General features: G+C 39.1%; 1 protein-coding gene across 2 annotated transcripts in view; it reads right to left on the reverse strand.

The window, feature by feature from the left end:
- The window catches only part of LOC123775360 (all-trans-retinol 13,14-reductase), a 45,376-nt gene extending 26,678 nt beyond the window's left edge, over positions 1-18,698 (reverse strand). Inside the window, exons 1-5 of one of the 2 annotated variants that reach the window (XM_045770507.2) lie at positions 18,598-18,698; positions 6,561-6,745; positions 4,971-5,101; positions 2,563-2,707; positions 2,020-2,152 (exon numbers count right to left, since the gene is read on the reverse strand). In XM_045770507.2, coding sequence (XP_045626463.2) covers positions 2,020-2,152; positions 2,563-2,707; positions 4,971-5,101; positions 6,561-6,738 — 587 coding nt within the window. In that variant the 5' untranslated portion in view covers positions 6,739-6,745; positions 18,598-18,698. Of the gene's footprint in view, positions 1-2,019; positions 2,153-2,562; positions 2,708-4,970; positions 5,102-6,560; positions 6,746-11,197; positions 11,285-18,597 lie in introns of those variants that run through there. The other variant, XM_045770515.2, reaches the window with a different exon arrangement.
- Positions 18,699-21,856: the final 3,158 nt, after the last annotated feature.

Here is a 21,856-nt window from a genome sequence, read left to right on the forward strand (position 1 = left end):
CCCCCCTCTGGGAGTGCTGGGATGGAGGCTGATCCCTGGTTACCTTCCCTATCCTTGCATCTGCCCTTATTATCTTGTCCCTGATCATGTCCCTCTGAAGGTATACTTCTCTGTAGTTCCTTGCATTTTTCAGTACGCTCTTTTTTACTAGGATGTCCTCTTTGATGGCCTTGTTCCTGAATATTACCTTGATCAATCGCTTTTTGTCTTTGTTGTACTGGCCAATCCTGAAAAACTGTTCTATGTCTCGTTCAGCCCCTTCCATTCCAATCTCCTTTAGTATCCCTGACACTGCAGTTTTGTCCTTAGTCCTCTATTCTTCCTTTGTGGAACCTCCTTGTTCCTTATTACCTACCACTACTACAGTGCTTTTCCTTTCCTTTAGCTGGCCTCAAGCATCTTTCATATTTTATATACACACACGAGTTCTTACATTCTTGTACAGCCACTAGTACACATAGCATTTCGGGTAAGTCCCTAATCCTGTGTTCGCTGGAATATGACCCCCGCGAAGATTCGTTTTTACAACCAAGTACCCATTTTACTGTCAAGTTAAACAGAGGCCACAGTTAAAGATTTGAGCCCAGAAAATCCTCCCTAGCCAGGATACGAACCCAGGACAAAGCGCTCGCGGAATGCCAGGCAAGCATCTTACCACTACGCCACAGAGACTGTGTAGTGGCGTAGTGGATCTAGCTGCCTCCTGTGAGTTTACTGCTTTCATTACAACTTCTTTGACTGTGGACATGGCATCTGGGCTCTTCATTATTTCAGCAAAGGTGGCACCCATTGTAGGGGTCCCCTGCCATTGCTACATACCCTGTTACCTGGAGGATGGTTGCCTGGGCAAGAGTCTGAGGGGGGCCTGTTTCTAGTTTTTTTTTAATCTCCTCTTGCACTGCACTTGGATCCATCTGCAGTTTACGTATAGTTTCCCTCGTGTCCTTCACTTCCCCCCTGATTTCTTTCCATGCATGAGCAATCATTTCCTTGTATGGTTCTTCCTGTTCCTCTCCACAACTGTGTGTGTGTATGGTGAGGGGGTGGTAAGGTGGGGAGTTACCTGGTGGTGTGAGGGAAGAGGAAGGAAGGAGGGAATGAGGGGGAGTGAGGGAGAGAAGGAGAGGAAAAATGAGAGGATGAGGACAAGCAGGCAGGTGGGACAGAAGGTCAATGTCTGAGGAGTAAGGGGTGGGCTTCGATGTGGTTGGTGGTAAGCTGTGTGTGCATGTGTTGGAGGTGTTATGGTGAGAGGGGGGGGAGGATTAGCCAGTGGCCAGCATAATGTATCACATAGGTTTGAAAAAGTAGTACAAAGATGAGCCTCTTGATAATTGTTTTCATTTTGTAACTTAAATCCAAGACTAATTATTATATTAAGAACACTGTACACCGTATGATTGACTCAAAGAGGCACTAACCACCAAGTCAACCCTCCAAAGCACAACCAGGTGATTTATTAAGCGATGTCCATCTTGTCTTCACTGTAGGCCTGTTGATGCAAACGCCGCTGCCAGATGGTAGGTCACTCCCACCTCCTGCTATATATCACTAGGAATGCAGCTTCTTCCCCTTAGCACCGGCATAGCCCTAATGCTACACATTTTGACAGCTTGCTTTATTCTTCTCTATCACTACCATAGCTAGTTATGACAGACCGACTGAACGTGACTGTAACCATGGCAGCAATGGTGCCTGTCATGGCACTGATATACCCCCTGATTTTCTTGACTAATTACTACCGGACATAGTCCCTGAAATTGCCGTTTTTCAGTGATACACTTCGTAGTATCACTACGCAACAATTTTCCTTCATATCACTCAGATGTCCCAAATTATGGATACTTTTCGAAAGAGCATGGCTGCATGTGTGTTCCCTCCCTAGTCCCTAGACTGTGACAGCTTGTGATAGTGTGATAGCTTCAGGGAGCTGACAGGGCTCCCTAAGATAATAGTAATAATTTTTCATGTAGTCAACAACAATCCCAATAATAACATTAAAGTACTCTTACTACATACTTGTCAATATTTTTTGCTTCTGCTGGGAATGTTTTCTTCAGATATTCCTTCCATTTGCCATCCCCACTGACCACTGGATATTTGCGTGGCTCCTGACCTTTCTCGGCAAACATCACCACATCATAGTCATCACCTGGTAATAGAGACCATGAGTGTTACATGGCAACTGAAGTTTAGTTTTCTGTATTCTTATATTTTATGTGAATATCTATACTGTACTAACATTACCAAACCTGGTTGGTGTAAGGAAAATGAAGCATGTGATATGTACACATGTTACTATAACAAGCAGAGCAAAGTGTAAAAAAATAATGCCAAGTAAAAGATACTAATGGGCTCAGGTTTTATTTGAAGAAAAGCACTAAAAATAAAAATATCATCTACAAAGGACTGATTTTAAAATACAGTACCTGTACTCTAATCATATTTTATATTCTTGGGGTGTAACTTGTGCAATTTTGTACAATCAGGGAAATATAGTTGAACATGAATAACGAAACTGAATAATAAGTACTATACTGTATATACAAGTAAACAACTTACTCATTGTTGCCCATTCTAGTTGGCCATTTGTGATTTGATCAATGTACGTCTTCATTAGTGTTTGGGAAGTCAGCTCTCCAATGTAATGAATGCCTACATCAAACTCGTAACCTTTCTCTATAAATGTGTGGCAGCAACCACCAGCCTGTCACGGAAGACAATGACAGTTCAGAATTACTCATTATCTGATCATTGGTATGTCTATTAACTCTTAAATTGCTACAATCACTACATCAAATTACCAAGTGCAATTTTTGATGTGCATCAATGTTGAGTCATTTCAGGTTCATCCATAATAATATATATTAAAGATATTCATAAAATTAAGTTAAGAATATTAAGATAAAAATAGGATGCATTTTGAGACTAAGAATTTTACTTCATAAAAAAATTGATTTACAACAAAATAAGGCTTTACTGACACCTTATAGTATTTAACATGATATGGCCAAATTAACTGATAAAAATAATAAATGAAAAATGGAAACCAACCATACAAATCATACACACTTTTTGAAAATAGGCTCAATGGCTTTACTTTACCCCCAAAAGGCATTTTTGGGTTAAAATTTAGGAATGTTTTTTAAAACATTAAATAAATGTTAATAAAGACCTGGTCAGATAAGAGCTTTCAGAATAAAGCTCTGATATTAACTGACCAAAACTAATAACTAGATACTTTTCATTTCACAGCTTCACTAACTCGCACTATGATTCAATGATGGTGCTATCCTTCACTATGGTATCTTCAGTTTTAGTATTTTGGCAGCTTCAAAGCTATGTTCTTATTGGTTGTACTATGAACAAGACTGAATTCATATGCTCACTTGTGTCAAACAGTTACAGTACCATAATTGTACAGTATCTTGTAATGCAAATTGCATTAGATAATTCATTCAAGTTCATGAACAATGTAATCACTCTACATCTAACTGAATTTTTTCTAATATAATTAATGATCTTTAGTTGTGCATGGAATATGTGACTTCTGGGAAAACAGCCCCCCCCCCTCCATTAACCAAAAAATACATAAAACAACTGTTTATTAGTGAAATACAGTATGTTGCATTTATTCCCCACTGGAAACACTTTCTAACAAATGGATGATACTATGAGTATTAAGAAACAATATTTATATGAATGCAGACAGAAGTACCAGCATGTCAGAAGAGCTGCAAGAAGAAACAGTGGAACTCAAGCCACATCTTGCAATAATAAAGATGAACATGACAATTGTACATAATAGCAAATATGTTCTTCCCAAGAGAATATCATATACAGTAATCAGGAAGGAGAGGTTGTATAGGGGGTTACAGTTACACTATAGTTTTAAGGTAATAACTAGACTAGAGATAACCATCTTGACTGGATCTTACCTGGAGATGGTTCCAAAAGTTGTAGTCATATTACAAGTCAAGCCCAGCCTGAGGCCAGGCTTGACTTGTAATATCTTTGTTTAACAGGCTGTTGCTTGGAGTGGCCTATGGCCCACATAACCACTAGAACCTGATCCAGCACGTCTTGCAAAAATCTATCAAAAATTACCTTTTGAAGAAATCCACCTTGGTTCCAGCAATATTTCTAATGCCTGTTGGGAGTGTTTGAACAGCCATGGAATTCTGATGTTCATAGTGTTCCCTGATTGTGCCTATGGCCCCTCTGCTCCTCACTGGTTCTATTCTGCATTTCCCTCCATATCTTTCATTCTTAATATGTTGTTATTCTACTGTGCAAATTTGGGACCCTGCAGGGCTACATGTTAGATATGACAATAGTGATGACCAAGAATATCATAGTGGTGGTCATTTACAACCAAATATTAAATATCAATGTGTAGGAAAATACTCACATGCAGTGAGGGTGGTAAATTAGTGGAAGAAGCTTGAGGCATAAGTGATGGAAACAATCTCCATTCACAGCTTTGTGAGCCAATACAACTACTACAACATAAAGAGGAATACACACACCTAATATAATAGCTATGAGAAGGAGCTCTAAAGCTAGATTTAACGTCCAGTAGATACAACTAGGAATAATTAGTAAATGTATACATGCATAAACACCTGGTGCAAAATGATAATGATTATGTTTATTCAAAAGAATGTGTGTATGAAGAACATAAGAGTAATGTACAATTGAAGGGACAGGAGTTACACATACTAATGAAGCCACTATTATGCAAAGCATTTCTGGAAACTACAATGACCAAACTGGCTTAAGTGGCTGGCTCTAGGCCTAAATCCCAACATAACAAAAACCCCTCAAGTAACCAAAATATATGGTCCATAATTTCATGCACATGCCCTCCAATCCCAACACAGCCCCACACGTTTAACACATGCACTAATTAAGGTAATGATACCATCTTGGCACATGTGTGTGTACAGTACATATAATTTAAATCTTACCTGATCATGTTGCTCAAGAACTAAAACTTTCTTGCCAGACTTTGCCAGGAGTGCAGCTACAGACAGGCCCCCGATACCACTTCCTATCACAATTGCATCCAAATTCTCAGGAACTTTATCTGGACTGAAACCTGAAAATAAAATGTGCATTATTACAATACTGTACACATATTTTAAAAGATAAACTCATTTGAATGGGCTATGGTAAGCATGAACGAAGATTTCGGTCGATAATTTCAAAACAAGCTTGTATTTGGAGTACATCGAGTAAAAGAAGTTCACCAAGTGGAATAAGCATGCAGTGGTGGTGGTGGTGGTGGTGGTTTTGGTGAATGGGTGGTATGACTATTACCAAGCTGACTGACTGACTGACTGGCATTTATATACATTAAATTTAATTTCCTATGCATTGCTTCATGTGCTTATTTTGCTATTTTGAAAGTCACAACACTTGTTTGAGTCTTATTCTTTCCAGTAACTTACTGTCATCTGTAAACACAATCATATAACAATGTACTAGCAACACTACTTGTGCTAGTACTGACCCATGCAGAATTCCACTAGTGACTTCCAGATTGAATCACAGCTTATAATGTCTGCTCTCACCTTTCTACATACGAGTCTCTAACCATGCTAGCAGCCTTCCTATTATACCTACTGTATGCAACTTTCAGAACAATCTGTTGTGTCACTGTTGTGAATATTTTTTCCGGTCCATGACACCAGTCCACTAAACACACACACTTGTAGAACTCCAATATACTGAACTGTCATAAAACTTAGAGAAATTAAAGACAAATGATCTTGTTTTAAAACCAAGCAGTCTGTTATTGACAGTTATCTTGAGATTTAATTAATTTCAGTTTGATTACCTTTAGAGGTGATTTGGTTACAACACTGATCAATGACATCAGTTTATAGTTCAATGGTTTTTTTTCAATAGGTTGCTTTGTAAATTAAGGCTATGTTTGTCATTTTTCAAACCTGCAAGTTTTCAATGTGCAATGATGCATGTAAAAAAATAATTACCCGGTAATTGGTTGCCCAGTTCAAATGTATATACTCAAATCCCAGGGTAGCACTCCGTCTAACTCTACTAACTTGTTTATGTCTAATCACTAATTGGAATTCTTTTGCCAATTAACCCCCAAGACATTATTGCCATACCTCACTCAAAACAAAGTCAGTAACAATAGTGAGATACCAAATATGATTCAGTATACAAAAAAAAAAATTTGCTCAAGTACTGTACTGTACTTGCACCAGCAATAGCATTGTTCTTAAACAAATTTCTCGGGTTGCAAACATTTCCTGATACAGTATTCTAAAATACTGTACCTGCTTGATGGGGTTCTGGGAGTAGTTCTACTCCCCAAGCCCAGGCTGAGGCCAGGCTTGACTTGTAACAGCATTAATTGTAATGAAACATCTTTCTGTTAGGTTATTGAAGGACCTCCTGTTAACCTGGATAATAGTAATAGTATTAACAGTAATAATAATAAGACCTCATTCCCTCTTTTACCTCATTTCACTAAGTCCCTTCTTAATGACCCTGTTTAACTTTGTTACTACAAATCTAGAAATACTAACCCTGTTTAAGGACAGCATCTCGTTGCTTATGATCCGTGATCTTGGCCTTCACTTCTTTGCAAGAGTTTTCATTAAATGGGTTGGGTGCTGAGGTTTTGGTTGTAAAGTGTATTATGGCCTTGATGACAAGACAAACCAATGACACTAACCCAACTAATGGTAGTGAGATTATTCCCATCTTGACTCTGGAAAAAATATAAATCAGACAACCTTGTACAGTAGATGTAAATGCACTACAATAGTTTTGTTCTATGAACTAATAAACAGTCTGATTTGTTTCAAAACAGGAAATACAAGTAAATAGGGTTTTCACATTACTGTAAATACAAAATAATCAGGGCTGAACAAATGATACCTTAGTTAGCCAAAGATACCAGATATTTAAAGAGTACAGCACATAATAGAATATTGTAGGTATATAACAGTACATTACTGTATTCTAATACAAATGCTCATCAGCTACACATAACTGCCATTTTATAATTTTAAACCTTATTCTTTGTGCAGAATCGTTTAACTTTTAAAATACGTACTGTAAAATACTTTTAAAATACTTTTACTGTACTGTATCTTATTAGGAGAAGAAAACAAATATCTATACAATGCATCAAAGCAAATCTTACAAGTACAGTACTCTATCTCCATTGACAAGCAGGCACAAATCCAGAGTCAGTCCAGAATAAGAGTGTGCAGAATGGAGGAATCTTAGCCTTATCTAAGTCCTAGGCCGAGATAAAGCTAAGATTTTCCCTACTGACCTATCCACAGGCTGCAACCCACAATAATTGCTTAACTACCAGGGATACCGGTAGTACAGTGGGGTACATTTTTTTATTTTATTTTATGCATATACAAGAATGTACATAAGGAATGTGAGGATACAAATATGGTAATTACAGTCTTGTAAAGCCACTAGCACGCGCAGCGTTTCGGGCAGAAACGCAGTTTCGTTCTGGACATTCTCGACTCTCAATCGAGAATTCCGGGTTTGATTCCCAGGCAGGACAAATGGTTGGGCACATTTTTCTTTACCTAATGCCTGATCACCTAGCAGTAAGTAAGTACTGCACTCAGGAGTTAGCCAGCTTCTTGGGAGGTTGCACCTTGGGCAGGATCAGTAATTCGCCCATGTGGCCGGGGGGGGGGGGACCTCGATACAAGCCTAATTTATTTATTTATTTATTTTTATTTATTTATTTATATATATACAAGAAGGTACATTGGGTTTGTGAGGATGCATAGCATGGTGTTAACATTCTTGTAAAGCCACTAGTACACGCAGCATTTCGGGCAGGTCCTTAATCTAACGCCCAAAACACTATGCGTACTAGTGGCTTTAGGTATTATATGTACTATCTCTATCTTTAAATCTAACATTATGTAACTCAATGAATGTACCTTTAACAGAGTAAAAAATCTAAATCTAACAATTTTAAGTAGGTGAATTCTAGCAAAATTTATAAAGTGATTACAGGTACATTGCAAGAAAAAAAAATGAGATGAGAGAGATTAGTAGGTATATTAAAGCACATTGGTAGCTCTGATTGATTGTGTTGACAGCTTGATTGGTAATTTAACAAAGATTAATAGGCACAATACAGCCTATTGATAGCACACATGAAAAACTGTATTAATGAACATGAATACACTGGCTTCCTGTCCCCAGACACAATGAATTATTATTATTATTAACTATTCACTGCTGAACAGTTGCATCAGTTGAAAGGAAATGCAGCCCAAACACACTTACTATGGGACTTTTTGGTTGTGAACCCTCTGAAATAAAGGAATTTCTTGACCTCATGGAACAGTGGGAAATAATAATTACTATTATTATTTCCCACTATTTCCATGGGGGTCAAGAAATTACGCTTCAATTTGTTATGTTATACCAGACCCATCCATTGAAGTGTGGTTAAATTCCTCCATTCCAGTATAAGAGCTTGTGCCATAGTTCGTGGAAATGAGACAATGAGTCACAATAAAGTGGCTGAAGATAGGTTGACCAAACCACACACCGCAAGATGAAGAAATGACGTTTTGGTCCGTTCTGGACCATTATCAAGTCATGCGACTCAAATACCATGTCGTTCCTTGAAATAATATTCAAAATTCAAATGTTTATTCTGGTAAAGTACATACATACAAGAGGTTATACAAAAATTTATAGATTTATAGATAGAGCTAGTACAGTACATACAATGCCTAAAGCCACTATTACGCAAAGCATTTCGGGCAGGAAAAACATTAAAGACAAACTTAATACTAATTGAGATTAAAGTATAAATTGTGTTGAGAATATATAAAAATAAAAGAGGGGGGAACATGGCAGGAAAATAGCAAAAATACAATTTGGTCAACAAACAGCATTGTTTAAAAATAGCAGACATGGGTTGATATTTTAAGGGTAAGGTAGGTTACAGGGAGTTAATTAGGTAGTGCTTAGTTTTTATCTTAAACTGGTTGGGAGAGGTACAGTCTTTAACATAACTGCAAAGGTCATTCCACATTCTGGATCCCTTGATTTATAGAGCATTTCTAGTTTAAGTCGTACTCTTGGAATATCATAAAGGTATTTGTTTCTGGTGTGGTGCTCATGGGTTCTGTTACAACCTTCAAGGAAGCTTTTAAGGTTAGGATTGATATTACAGTTCACCGTTTTATATGAATATAATACACATGACAGGATGTGCAGTGACTTAATATCCAACATATTCAGAGATTTGAGTAGGGGTACCGAGTGATGTCTGGGGCCAGAGTTGGATATTGTTCTAATAGCAGCTTTGTGTTGAGTAATTAGAGGATGTAAATGATTTTGGGAAGTAGAACCCCAAGCACAAATACCATAGTCGAGATATGGATAGATGAGGGAGTAATAGAGCGTCACCAGGGCAGGGTGAGGTACATAATATCTGATCTTAGAAAGAATGGCAACAGTTTTTGAAACTTTTTTTGATATATTTAGAATGTGTCCCTGGAAATTCAGCTTGTGGTCAATGAGAATGCCAAGGAATTTGCCATCTATTTTGTTACAAATTTGGGTATTGTTTATCCTGAGATTTATTTGATTAGAGGATTTATTGCCAAACAGAATATAGAAAGTTTTGTCAATGTTAAGGGTGAGTTTGTTGGCAGTTAGCCAAAGATGGACTTTATTTAGCTCAGTATTCACTGACATTTAGAGCACGGGGGTCAGGACTGGAGTAAATGAAGGTTGTGTCGTCAGCAAATAGAATTGGTTTAAGGTGTTGGGAGGCATTTGGGAGGTCATTAATGTAGATGAGAAAGAGGAGAGGGCCAAGTATGCTGCCCTGAGGAACACTAATGTTGATGGGTAGGGTGGGAGAAATTGAATTATTCACAGAAACATACTGGAGCCTGACAGTAAGGTAGAATTTGAGGTATTGCAGGGAGTGACCTCTGACTCCATAATGATTTAATTTAAGAAGGTTTTGGTGGTTGACAGTGTCAAAAGCCTTATGCAGGTCCACAAATAACCCAACAGGGAACTACAGTGTTAACTACAGTGTTAACTACAGTGTTAACTACAGTGTTAATACAATGTTAACAATAGAGACTGAATACCTAGGTCCATTTTTATTGTTGGACTCATTGACCTTAAATTACTTTATTACTCTATGTTAGGTTACAAACAAAATGTTACGAGAAAGAGTTCAGTTGTTTTTCTAAACTACATCCTGAATTTCCATTCTGGCATTAATGTAAAGAAACTACTGTACTATTGTTACAACTACTGACTACATATTGGTAATATGGTTCAATGGTTAATGCTATAACAGTCTATGCCTGTCATCCTTAAATGTGACTTTTTGGGCATTCATTTCAAATGTTTATTCAGGTAAAAGTACATACATAAAAGATGAGTTACAAACAATGTTGGATTTATAGATAGAGCTAGAACATACAATACCTAAAGCCACTAATACGCACAATATTTCAGTCAAGGTGTGGGGGAAAATATAGACAAACTTAATACTAATTGAGATTAAAGTATAAATTGAGTTAAAAAAAAGGAATAAAAACGTAGGGGGGGAGGTGCAGTGTGAGGGGACGGTACCCCTGCAAAGCTTCTCAAACTCTTATTCCCTGCATCACTTTTACCCGAATTTACCTTATGTTATGTTGGAATTCGCTGACAAGCCATTTCCACTTTACTGACAATGTTCTATGGCACCTTAAAACCTAAATATTAACATTATACACTTAAATACTGACGCAATAAATGATAACGTCAGTGCTCAGGTGGCAACGTCAGCCTCAACCTTGACGACAATCTTCCTGCGTTAATGAGAGCAATATACTGTATTCCCCTTTGATGAGACAGATTGTAGACAGCTGCAACAATGATGGTATAGTTTGACCCCAACAATGACACCACACTACCAGACACCACAGCTTATATTATTAAGCTTGCAACTCTCGTAATTGTGGGGGTGGTGTGCTCCCCTTGACAACAGATATAAGCCAACCTTATCATTCAACACAGCATAAGACAAGTATGATATAAGCACAACTACACTCTCGTGACAGTAACACATCAATAAATCCTGTCACCAACTAATGACACTACAAATTCACGCAACAGTTAACATAAATGTGGTGTAAGAGAGACGTACACTACCACCTCCGACGGCTGTCCGGCCTGTACTGGGCGCTCGGGGCCAGGGTTGCCAGATACAAATTGCTGAAAGTAGCGAGCTGACGGTCTAAAAGTAGCGAATTTGTAATAAGAGTAACCCAATTTTTATATTTAGTGCCTGATACGGGTTTCAAAGTAATATATTTTGATATATAGAGTACACTACACGATGTTAATTGTTTTATTATTATTATTTCTGCACACACACACATATGATATATATATATATATATATATATATATATATATATATATATATATATATATATATATGTCGTACCTAGTAGCCAGAACGCACTTCTCAGCCTACTATGCAAGGCCCGATTTGCCTAATAAGCCAAGTTTTCATGAATTAATTGTTTTTCGACTACCTAACCTACCTAACCTAACCTAACCTAACTTTTTCGGCTACCTAACCAAACCTAACCTAGAAAGATAGGTTAGGTTAGGTTAGGTAGGGTTGGTTAGGTTCGGTCATATATCTACGTTAATTTTAACTCCAATAAAAAAAATTGACCTCATACATAATGAAATGGGTAGCTTTATCATTTCATAAGAAAAAAATTAGAAAAAATATATTAATTCAGGAAAACTTGGCTTATTAGGCAAATCGGGCCTTGAATAGTAGGCCAAAAAGTGAGTTCTGGCTACTAGGTACGACATATATATATATATATATATATATATATATATATATATATATATATATATATATATGTCGTACCTAGTAGCCAGAACGCACTTCTCAGCCTACTATGCAAGGCCCGATTTGCCTAATAAGCCAAGTTTTCCTGAATTAGTATATTTTCTCTATTTTTTTTCTTATGAAATGATAAAGCTACCCATTTCATTATGTATGAGGTCAATTTTTTTTTATTGGAGTTAAAATTTACGTAGATATATGACAGAACCTAACCAACCCTACCTAACCTAACCTAACCTATCTTTATAGGTTAGGTTAGGTTAGGTAGCCGAAAAAGTTAGGTTAGGTTAGGTTAGGTAGGTTAGGTAGTCGAAAAACAATTAATTCATGAAAACTTGGCTTATTAGGCAAATCGGGCCTTGAATAGTAGGCTGAGAAGTGAGTTCTGGCTACTAGGTACGACATATATATATATGTGTCGTACCTAGTAGCCAGAACTCACTTCTCAGCCTACTATTCAATGCCCGATTTGCCTAATAAGCCAAGTTTTCCTGAATTAATATATTTTTTCTAATTTTTTTCTTATGAAATGATAAAGCAACCCTTTTCTCTATGTATGAGGTCAATTTTTTTTTATTGGAGTTAAAATTAACGTAGATATATGACCGAACCTAACCAACCCTACCTAACCTAACCTAACCTATATTTATAGGTAAGGTTAGGTTAGGTAGCCAAAAAAAGCTAGGTTAGGTTAGGTTAGGTAGGTTAGGTAGACGAAAAAACATTAATTCATGAAAACTTGGCTTATTAGGCAAATCGGGCCTTGAATAGTAGGCTGAGAAGTGCGTTCTGGCTATTAGGTACGACATATATATATATATATATATATATATATATATATATATATATATATATATATATATATATATATATATATATATATATATATATGTCGTACCTAGTAGCCAGAACTCACTTCTCAGCCTACTATTCAAGGCCCGATTTGCCTAATAAGCCAAGTTTTCCTGAATTAATATATTTACTATAGTTTTTTTCTTATGAAATGATAAAGCAACCCTTTTCTCTATGTATGAGGTCAATTTTTTTTTATTGGAGTTAAAATTAACGTAGATATATGACCGAACCTAACCAACCCTACCTAACCTAACCTAACCTATATTTATAGGTAAGGTTAGGTTAGGTAGCCAAAAAAAGCTAGGTTAGGTTAGGTTAGGTAGGTTAGGAACACGAAAAAACATTAATTCATGAAAACTTGGCTTATTAGGCAAATCGGGCCTTGAATAGTAGGCTGAGAAGTGCGTTCTGGCTATTAGGTACGACATATATATATATATATATATATATATATATATATATATATATATATATATATATATATATATATATATATATATATATATATATATATATATGTCGTACCTAGTAGCCAGAACGCACTTCTTGGCCTACTATGCAAGGCCCGATTTGCCTAATAAGCCAAATTTTACTGAATTATTATATTTTTTCTATTTTTTTTCTTACGAAATGATAAAGCTACCCATTTCATTATGTATGAGGTGAATTTTTTTTTATTGGAGTTAAAATTAACGTAGATATATGACCGAACCTAACCAACCCTACCTAACCTAACCTAACCTATCTTTATAGGTTAGGTTAGGTTAGGTAGCAGAAAAAGTTAGGTTAGGTTAGGTTAGGTAGGTTAGGTAGTCGAAAAACAATTAATTCATGAAAACTTGGCTTATTAGGCAAATCGGGCCTTGCATAGTAGGCCAAGAAGTGCGTTCTGGCTACTAGGTACGACATATATATATATATATATATATATATATATATATATATATATATATATATATATATATATGAGATAGATAGATAGATATATATATATATATATATATATATATATATATATATATATATATATATATATATATATATATATATATATATATATATATATATATATATTTATATTTTTAACCTAAAAGGGGGTACCACCTCTGGTGCAAGTGTAGGGACCCATAGCCTAGGAGAAGAACAAAGAGTACCCAGAGAAGACCTTGTGGATCCTCACTGAACACTTATATTTTCTTGAGGCACACTTTTATAAATAAATAAATATAAATAAATATGTTTATTCAGGTAAGGTACATACATACAAGTGATGTTACATTAATGGATTGATATATAGATAGAGCTAGTACATACAATGCCTAAAGCCACTATTACGCAATGCGTTTCGGGCAAGAAAAACATTAATATCTAGAACTTAATACTAATTGAGCATAAATAATAAAAAGTGTTGAAAACAAATACAAATAAAGATAAAAAAAAGGGGGAACATGACTGAAAAAGCAGCACAAATACAATAGGTTGACAAACAGTGTTGATTAAAAAAAATAATAATAATAAAATAACAGACATGGGTTGACAATAAAGGAGTGAGGTGGGTTACAGGGAATTTATTAGGTAGTGTTTAGTTTTTATCTTAAACTGGTTGAGAGAGGTACAGTCTTTAACATGGTTGGGAAGGTCATTCCACATTCTGGGTCCCTTGATTTGTAGAGCATTTCTAGTTTGATTAAGTCGTACTCTAGGAATATCAAAACTGTATTTATTCCTGGTGTGGTGCTCATGGGTTCTGTTACAACCTTCAATGAAGCTTTCGAGGTCAGGATTGGCATTACAGTTCAGCGTTTTATATATGTATAATACACAAGAGAGAATGTGCAGTGACTTAATGTCTAACATACTCAGAGATTTGAGTAAGGGTACCGTGCTTGTAAGGGTTATATGTGCTTGAGGCACAACCTCAAGCCCAAGTGAAACCCAGGAGCCCGACCAGTTGTTTAACCGGAGCCCGACCAGTTATGTAACCGGACCCCGACCAGTTGTGTAACCGGACCCCGACCAGTTGTGTAACCGGAGCCCGACCAGTTATGTAACCTGACCCTGACCAGTTGTGTAACCGGACCCTGACCAGTTGTGTAACCGGACCCTGACCAGTTGTGTAACCGGACCACGATCAGTTGTGTAACCAGAACCCAACCAGTTGTGTAACTAAACCCCGATCAGTTGTGAAACCAGACCCCGACCAGTTGTGTAGCCGCAAGCCTAGCATGAATGAATCAAACAACTTCCGAAGCACAAACATACAAGAACCGAAGCCCACCTATGTACAATCCAAAGCCCGACCAGTTTTGTAACCGGAGCCCGACCAGTTGTGTAACCGAAGCTCGACCAGTTGTGTAACCAGACCCTAACCAGTTGTGCAACCGTAAGCCTAGCAAGTATACATCTCATCCAACCCCCACCAAGCTAAACAGTCCCAAAGCACAACCAAACTCCATTCCTAGCTCGACCAAACAAAAATCTTCTTAGTGCTACCTAAAACCCTCCACTTGCCCTAGAAACCAACTATGGAGCCATATCAAACAATTGAACTATATAAAAAAAAAGAAATTCGAATTTCTAGCAAACATATAAACATAGAGCCTTCGCAAACAAACCTGGAGCACTAGTAGACAAACAACCACTGGAGCACAACCATGTACGAACCGGAGCACAGCCATGCACAACCCAAAGCCCAACAAGTCACACCCCTGGTGTTATGTAATCTGAACCCGACAAGTTGTGAAACAAGAGCCCGACCAGTTGTCTAACCGCAAGCCTAGCATGAACGAACCATACAAACAACCTCTGGATTACAACCATGCACGAACGGAAGCCCGACTATGCACAACCCAAGGCCCAAAATGACACCCCCGGAGCCCGACTAGTTATTTAACCGGAGCCCGACCAGTTATTTAACCGGAGCCCGACCAGCTATTTAACCGGAGCCCGACCAATTGTGTAACCGGAGCCCCACCAGTTGTGTAACCGGACCCCGACCAGTTGTGTAACCCAGACCAGTTGTGTAACCGTACCCCGACTAGTTGTCTAACCTTAAGCCTAGCAAGTATACATCTCATCCAACCCCCAGAAAGCTAAACAGTCCCAGAGCACAACCAATCTCCATTCCTAGCTCGACCAAACAATTGAACTATAAACAAAAAAAGAAACCCAGATTTCTAGCAAACATATAAACAGAGCCTTCGCCAGCAAACCTGCAGCACTAGTAGACAAACAACCACTGGAGCACAACCATGTACGAACCGGAGCACAACCATGCACAACCCAAAGCCCAACAAGTCACACCCCTGGTGTTATGTAATCTGAACCCGACAAGTTGTGAAACAGGAGCCCGACCAGTTGTCTAACCGCAAGCCTAGCATTAACGAACCATACAAACAACCTCTGGATTACAACCATGCACGAACGGAAGCCCGACTATGCACAACCCAAGGCCCAAATGACACCCCCGGAACCCGATCAGTTATTTAACCGGAGCCCGACCAGTTATTTAACCAGAGCCCGACCAGTTATTTAATCGGAGCCCGACCAGGTGTTTAACCGGAGCCCCACCAGTTGTGTAACCAGACCCCGACCAGTTGTGTAACCACAAGCCTAGCATGAACGAACCAAACAACCTCTGGATCACAACCATGCATGAACTGAAGCCCAACTATGCACAACCCAAGTGACACCTCCGGAGCCCGACCAGTTGTATAACCGAAGCTTGACCAGTTGTGTACCTGGAGCCTGATCAGTTGTGTAACCGGACCCCGACCAGTTTAGTTTAGTTCATTTATTATTCACCCCATACCCATCTTGTGGGCGGTAGTGGAAAGGGTTACAGAGGCACATAATTGGCTCAGGGACTGAACCCCACAATTCATTTGCCAGTTGTGTAACCGCACGTCTAGGTCTACTTAGACTGTAGCTGGTGCGCCCCCACATGAATTATTGCATCCAGGCATGGAGACCTCATCTTCAGAAAGACATAGTTGCTCTGGAGCCATGTCTTACCAGAGCTATGGAACTGTCTTACGACAAAAATCATACCAGAGCTTAGTCATCTGTTGTATCAGGAACGGTTGAGGGCCAGAGGGCTAACAACACCACAAACCAGGCATGACAGGGCAGACTTCATAGAAACCTATAAAATACTAAATTTGGAGAATGTCGATCAGGACAATGTCTTCAAAAGGTCAGATGTTACACGAACAAGGAGCAACGGGTTCACACTCAACAAGCCAGAATGCTTTTTCACCTACAGGGTTGTAAACCAGTGGAATCGCCTACCCGCCGAAGCAGTAAACGCCAAACCTCTGCTGGGGTTTAAAATAAAGCTGGAAAAGATCATCAGGAAAAATGGGGGGACCTTTGACAAGCCGCGGGCTTACTGCCCTCATCGAGGCCACTAGTGTTAGTGGCCCTCAGGTAAATTCAGTTCCCGGAGGGATGTCGACCCCGCTCCTTCCTGTTGGGAAGTTGTTCATCTATTGCAGTATCATGCTATCATGCAAGAGGAGCCACACATCTATGGTTCATCCAATATTATCAGCAGACTTCTAAATGTTACTATACTGCTCGGCTTAGACTCGGTTACAAGTATCTCTGGAAATTCTCATTATCTGCTGATGTAGACCTGACCAAATGTAAACTGTGTATCAAGATTGTAACTTGCTTAGCTTAATGAATTGTGGGGTTCAGTCCCTGAGCCCATTATGTGCCTCTGTAACCCTTTCCACTACAGATCTCAAGATAACCACCCACAAGATGGGTATGGGGTGCATAATATATGAACTAAACTAAACTATTGCAGTATTTGTACATTGGCCTGTCGCTTGTCACTAAACTTAGTTGTTAACTATTACCTTGATGAAATAATATTACCTTATACGCGAGAATAATTCTGAATACACAGCGATAAAATTGACGAATGCGGCTTTGGGTCGGGCGGCCACGTAGGGGAGCCTGGCCTGAGGACAGGCAACTGTAAATGCTTCACCCTACACATACTTCAAGTGAAAATAATTGCCAACAGAACCTAAATACCGAACCTACTATACGCCTAATTAATTATAGAATATAAAATTAATTTATACACGATAAAAACTATTTTTTATACACAGTACATGAAAGTCGATACTAAATGGTCTCTAGGTCTCCGTGGTGTAGTGGTAAGACACTCGCCTGGCGTTCCGCGAGCGCTTTGTCATGGGTTCGTATCCAGGCCGGGGAGGATTTACTGGGCGCAAATCCTTAACTGTAGCCTCTGTTTAACGCAACAGTAAAATGTGTACTTGGTTGTAACAACGATTCTTCGCAACGGGGATCGTGTTCCAGGGACCTGCCCGAAACGCTACGCGTACTAGTGGCTGTACAAGAATGTAACAACTCTTGTATATATCTAAAAAAAAAAAAAAAAAAAAAAAAAAAAAATAATGCGTCTTTGGATGTGGGGGAGACGACCGCCGCGTTAACGAGCCTAGCCTGACGACAGGGTAGTTTAACACTGGGGAAGTGTATTCTACATAATATCCTTCCCATATAACGTTGGCAAATCATGATCCTCAAAATCTTCCACAATATCCGAGAGACGACAGACTATTTAGCATTAGTGGAATACAAACATTTGAATACTGCAGAACTCGGATGAAAAAAAAAATACGGAAACAATGACCCTCGAAACATTACAAAACTCAATGTTATAATAGCGAGCAAATGTATAATGCATTAAGCATTGTAGGTGGAGGTAGACTATACATTCATGCGTACCTCCCAACTGCTCAGGTATATTTGGAAAAAAAAAAACTTATCAGCCTTACCTACACGGGAGCGACACACCTCACTCCGCCGCTGCTTCTTGAAGACTGACCGGGTCGCAGTCGATGACCCGTAGCGTCCAACCGACCCAGAGACTCCCTGCCTTAAATTATTTGAACGCCATATTGAAATTCCTAGCGTATAGCGCCAGGAATGTGTAAATTAATATTTATATGCATTATAGGCCTTTCTAAAGCAATTTATAGATCTGAATATCATATATTGTTTAACAAACCAATTATTTAAGATAAGATTTTAATTATGCCGTCTCATATACGGCTTATACACGTCTCATCGCACACAAGAAGATTCGTCGGCGGATTTTTTTTTTATTTATATTTTATTTATATATAAAAAAAGTTTTTAAATTCTTGTAAAGCCACTAGCACGCATAGCGTTTCGGGTAGGTCCTTAATCCTAATTTTTTCCCCGGAATACGACCCGCCAAATCGTTTAACAACCTATTCACTGCTGGGTGAACAGTTTAGGATTGGCGCCCGGTCAGTACTTCCCGGCCAGGATACGAACCCAGGTCAAAGGGCTGGCGAAGAGCCGGGCGCGTGCTTTACCACTGCGCCAGAGACTGCTCCGTGGCGTAGTGGAATTATGAATTTTGAAACCTGACTAACATAGCTCAACCCAACCTAACGTAACCCAAATCAAACCAATCTAATTCAACCGAGCCCAATGCAGCCTAACCTTAATAACATAGCCTAATACAGCCTAGCATAACAATACATCAGGATTTAAAACAGAAAATGAGTTTAGCCGAATCGTCTCGTGTCGGAGTGTAACCAGAACCCGACCAGTTGTGTACCTACAGACCTAGCAACAAACACCTGCAGACGAGGAGTCTCAATAACGTGGCTGAAATATGTTGACCAAACCACACATTAGAAAGTGAAGGGACGACGACGTTTCGGTCCGTTCTGGACCATTCTCAAGTAGATTGTGAGAATGCACAATTGACTTGAGAATGGTCCAGGACGGACCGAAACGTCGTCGTCCCTTCACTTTCTAGTGTGTGGTCTGGTCAACAAATACCTCACCTAACCAGACAAACACCCCCCCCCCCCCACTTACTCTACCAAGCACACTGAGAGCCGTACCAAAGTAGGGAGGGTCCACAGACGAGAACATGGTTGTAAGTATAGGTCCACAGACATGGCCCCAGTGCCCATCATCTGGGTTGGAGGGCAACAGTGCATTGCTTTGCTCAGAGAGTATAATGCTGCTAACACAGCCCTGCCTTCAATATGCAAACTTTTCAGGATTATTTAATTAGCTAAGATTTACCTGAATTTACCAGTCACTATCTCTCAGTGAGGATAGGAAGCCGGCGGCTTGTCAAATGTCCCCTATTTGCCCTGGTGATTTTATCGAACAATGTTTTGGCATTTACGGCTTCGGCGGGTATGCATTTCCACAACGTTATAATTCTATGGGTGAAAACAAATATTTTCCATCCTTCAGTGTGGCTTGTTGAGCTCGAATCCGTTGCTCCTTGTTCGTCTTACATCTAGCCTTTTGAAGAAATGTTCTGGGTCAATATCTTCCAAATTATGCAGTAATTTAAATGTTTTGCCGAGAGCAGCCCTGTCATGTCTGGTCCCTGTGGCCCTCAACCGTTCCCGGTATGAAAGTCGACTTAGTTCGGGAAAGATTTTAGTCGCCCGGTGTTGAACTTTCTCCAAAGCAGATATGTCTTTCTGAAGATGAGGTCTCAATGCGTGGATATAATGATCCAAGTGGAAGCACACCAGAGATTTATACAGTCGTATAACTACCTTTTCCTTCGTCAAAGTTTCGTTTGACTATTCCAAAGGATTTGGTTTGCTTTTATAACTGCAGCTTCCACTTGTTGTACAACTATCAGTGATTGGTGGATTCTGACTCCCAGATAATGTTGATGATTTGGTAGTTGTGCATAAGTCCCACATGGGTGAAAAAAATCTCCTGTTTTCTGTCCTAAGTTGTGGCTTGTTGAACTTGAAATCGTTGTTCCTTATTTGTGATTGATTGATGAAGCTTAAGCTACCCAAGAGGTGGCACAGGCATGAATAGCCCGTAAGTGGAAGATTTTTTTGGAGTGAATGTGATCTTTGGTCGTAAAAGGATATACTGCGTGCTGTGCTCGCATTTAAATTGTCAGTCTATGGCTGCTATCGCGGGGTGCTTGTTTGTGTTGCATCTGACCATAAATAATCATCATTGAGTTGCTTAACATTAATAGCCCAAATTAGCCTAACTTGCTTTTAAATTAGCCCAAAAAGTAGCAAGTAGCGAAATTAAAAATTTGGGAGCGCGGGGCTCTCAAAAGTAGCCCAATTCACTACTTGTAGCCTAATCTGGCAACTCTGCTCGGGGCCTGGCAGCCACGCCCGTGCGGGCCCTCACCCGTATGACCATTCTTGGATAACTTTGTAAGTTTATTTTTTACCTGAATTTTACCTGAGGGCAACTAATACTTTAGTGACCTCGACGAGGACAGGAAGCAGGCGGCTTGTCAAAGATCCCCCCCCCACTTGTCATGATTTTTTTCCAGATGGATTTTAAAATTAACAAAGTTTTGGCATTTTTGGCTTCGGCTTTTTCTCTCCTGTGGGTGAAAAAGCATCTCTTGTTTTTAATCCTACATTGTTTGGCTTGTTTAGCAAATTAGCATGTTTGTACTTATCCTGCGAGAGGACTATCAGGAGAAAATGCCAAGCCATTACGACTATATAGCACTTCGAAGAGGTCAGGATAAGGACTAGGAATGGGAATGGGGAAAGGAATGGTGCCCAACCACTTGGACGGTCGGGGATTGAACATCGACCTGCATGAAGCGAGACCGTCGCTCTACCGTCCAGCCCAATGGGTTGGACAACCCATATACTCATCAAGTGAGTGGTAATTATTGTGCCCCCATACTCATTGTGAGTGGTAATTTACTGTGCACTCCATACTCATCCTGTGAGTGGAAGTTTGTTGTGTACCCCCATACTCATCCTGTGTTCGGTAGTTTGTTGTGCACCCCATACTCACCCAATGAGTGATAATTATTGTGAACCCCATACTCATCCAATGAGTGTTAATTACTGTGCACCTCATACTTATCCTGTGAGCGGTAGTTGAAGAACGTAACTGAGACTCCTCGGTAATGGGACTTCTGGGTCACAGACTGCGCCAGGATGACAACAGAGATAAAGGGCATTATTTTAAACTCACTTTTTAATGGACTTCGTCCCCTTCCACTATCGTGATCATTCAGCCTCTCCT

Source organism: Procambarus clarkii, chromosome 10, assembly GCF_040958095.1.
Source record: "Procambarus clarkii isolate CNS0578487 chromosome 10, FALCON_Pclarkii_2.0, whole genome shotgun sequence".
Lineage (NCBI taxonomy): Eukaryota > Metazoa > Arthropoda > Malacostraca > Decapoda > Cambaridae > Procambarus > Procambarus clarkii.